Raw genomic sequence first — 2,578 nt, forward strand, 5'->3', positions numbered from 1 at the left:
TTTTACCGACGGAAATATTCCGTCGGTGTGTGATAGAACTTTCGTCGGTAAAGTATTTACCAACTATATTACCGACGGAATACTCCCGTCGGAATACCTTTTGTCGGTGATTCCACATTCCGTCGCTATATCGGTCGGAAATACAAAAAAAAACTTTTTACCGACGGATCGTGCGCGCAAAAAAAAAAAGTTTCCCGCTTGGAATGTACCGACGAAATATTTTCTGTCGGTGTTATAAAAAGACCGACAGACTAACTCCGTCAGCAAAAGTGTCGGTGATATTTTATACCGACCGAATATTTCTGTTAGTATATACATCGGTAAATTTATACCGACGGATTTGTTCCATCGGTGATGGTCGGTGACGTGGCAGACATTGTCCAATGCCGACAGAGTTTTTCCGTCGGTAAATCCCTATGTAATTGTTTTTTTTTAATTATTTTTTAATTATTTTGAAAAAATAATATAAATTAATGGTAACACAAACCAATTATGCAAATAAAATTTATATTAAGCAACAAAAACTCAAAGTGAAATAATATTCATTACAAAATGAATGTCTTTCAAAAAAACATTAAACAAAATTTTAAATGTAAATAATGTTTATTAAAAATTAATATAAAGGTGGAGGAGGAGGAGGAGGAGGAGGATGGGGGTTAGGCGGCCAAAAAGGATTAGGCGCACATGTTCCACCTTGTGTCATGTTCATGACCATTTGCCGAAGCTCTTCATAGGCCGCTCTTTGTTGTTCAGACTCTGCTCTGTATTGTTCGTTCGCCAATCTTTGCTCTTCTTTGAGTTGTGTGTATGCCTCTGATAGGTGGTCGCACCTTTGCTGCAAGGCCACAAACTCCTTAGATTGGGAGCTCGATACAGATTGGGAGCTCCCAGCGGTTGAAGCAGTACCGGTCGACCGCAAGTTGGCCGCGGTAGTGTTGGAGAGCCCGTAAACCCGATTTTTATCGGGTCCACCTGACGATCCAGCCTCCATCCACAAATCCGGATCGAATTCCGGATTGGTCGATGGATCGTCCCCGTATCTCTCCCTCAACCGATTATTATAGGTCTCCTGAAAAAAAAATCATCATATTCAATTCAATAAACATAATAATAACTTACAAAATAAAATGGTTGAACAAACATACCACAAAATGTTGAGCACGGTTGTCAACGAACTGTTGCGTCCCCTTTTGGCGGTCATGACTCCGCACGTGCGTCTCCACAAACAGCTCCATAGGGCTCGGCTCACGTCCAAGAGACGTAGCCTATATATAATGAAAAAAATGTATTAACAACAAATTAATTGAACGATATATTTCATTTAAATTAATCTTACCATCCGTTTCGCATGTGCAGCAAACGGAACGGAGCCGCCGGTGTGCGTTGTAACCGAGCCATGAATTTGCCGATTCCGGTTGCCGGCACTGGACTGTGAGCGTCGAGTGAACCGCTCAGATGTCACTTGCTGAAGATAGTGCGGCCATATATCTTCCGGGATGTATATTGGTTTGAAATCCCTCCAAACCGCAACATCGTTCCAGCCTTGGAACCCCTTATCCCTCGCTGTTTTTTTTGCTTTTTTCTGGGTGTTATACCAAAAATCACGCAACCTAATTCACGCACGAAAAAATTACATTTCGAAACATAAATAATTATGTAAAAAAAAGTCGTATTGTTTTCGATGTTACCTAATTGCCGCGTGATTTTCCCACACCCTCCTCACAACAGTGTCATGTTCATCATCCCAGTAGAATCGATGCTGTATATAAAAAAATAATTTTTTAAAATGTTAATAATTTATTTACAATTATAACTATAATTTATTAGAAATAAGCTGAAAATTATATATTAACACGAACCTCAAATCTACGAAACCATGCATTGATTTGAGGCATCCATTCAGGATGTCTGGATATCTGACTCCATTGAAACAATGGAATCTCCATCGATGCTTTAAACGCCGATGATATTACTCGGGCGGCTTCAATGTTTGTGAACCTGAAAAGAAATGAAATTAATTTGTAATTACTTCATAAATTATGTTTTAAATTTGTTTTTTTTTTTATATAAAAAAAACTAAAACCTTAACAAACTTACATTGAAAGATCGTCCTTCCACTGTGCCTCGTACTGGCGGGTAAATTGATCCCGCTTCGAAGGCACGCCGCTTCTGCGATGTGAAACATCGCTGGAAGAGGCAGCATCGGTTGACGGCGCAGGTGGTGTAGGTGCCTCTTCTTGAGAGGCACCTAAGGAAACATCATCATCGCTGCTAGACGAACTTGATTCGACTGGACGTGAACGACCAGCTCTAGATTTCATTCTCCGCATCTAAACAATTTTATATAAATAATTGTATAATAAAATTCAAAAGTTAAAAAAAAATCGGCAGCACCTCCCCTATACTGGATACTACCCAAATCCACAAACCTGCAAATATTAACAATAGCCACAACCAATTGAACCAATCTATACTAATTATTCCAACATATTCAACTATTAATCCTAAGATAAATTCAACGTTAACAATTACAATTCACAAATTAATCAATAATTATATTCAAAACAATAAAAAATAT

At 38.6% G+C, this 2,578-nt stretch overlaps 1 protein-coding gene across 1 annotated transcript; it reads right to left on the minus strand.

Moving 5' to 3' along the window:
- Positions 1–613: 613 nt before the first annotated feature.
- Positions 614–1,414, minus strand: LOC140954789 (uncharacterized). Its single transcript, XM_073405549.1, has 3 exons — positions 1,337–1,414; positions 1,146–1,265; positions 614–1,069 (listed from the first exon to the last, which is right to left on the minus strand). Exons 1-3 carry the CDS (start codon positions 1,337–1,339, stop codon positions 614–616), a joined length of 579 nt encoding a protein of 192 aa, XP_073261650.1. The 5' UTR covers positions 1,340–1,414.
- Positions 1,415–2,578: the final 1,164 nt, after the last annotated feature.

The sequence above is a fragment of the Populus alba genome, chromosome 17, assembly GCF_005239225.2.
Source record: "Populus alba chromosome 17, ASM523922v2, whole genome shotgun sequence".
Lineage (NCBI taxonomy): Eukaryota > Viridiplantae > Streptophyta > Magnoliopsida > Malpighiales > Salicaceae > Populus > Populus alba.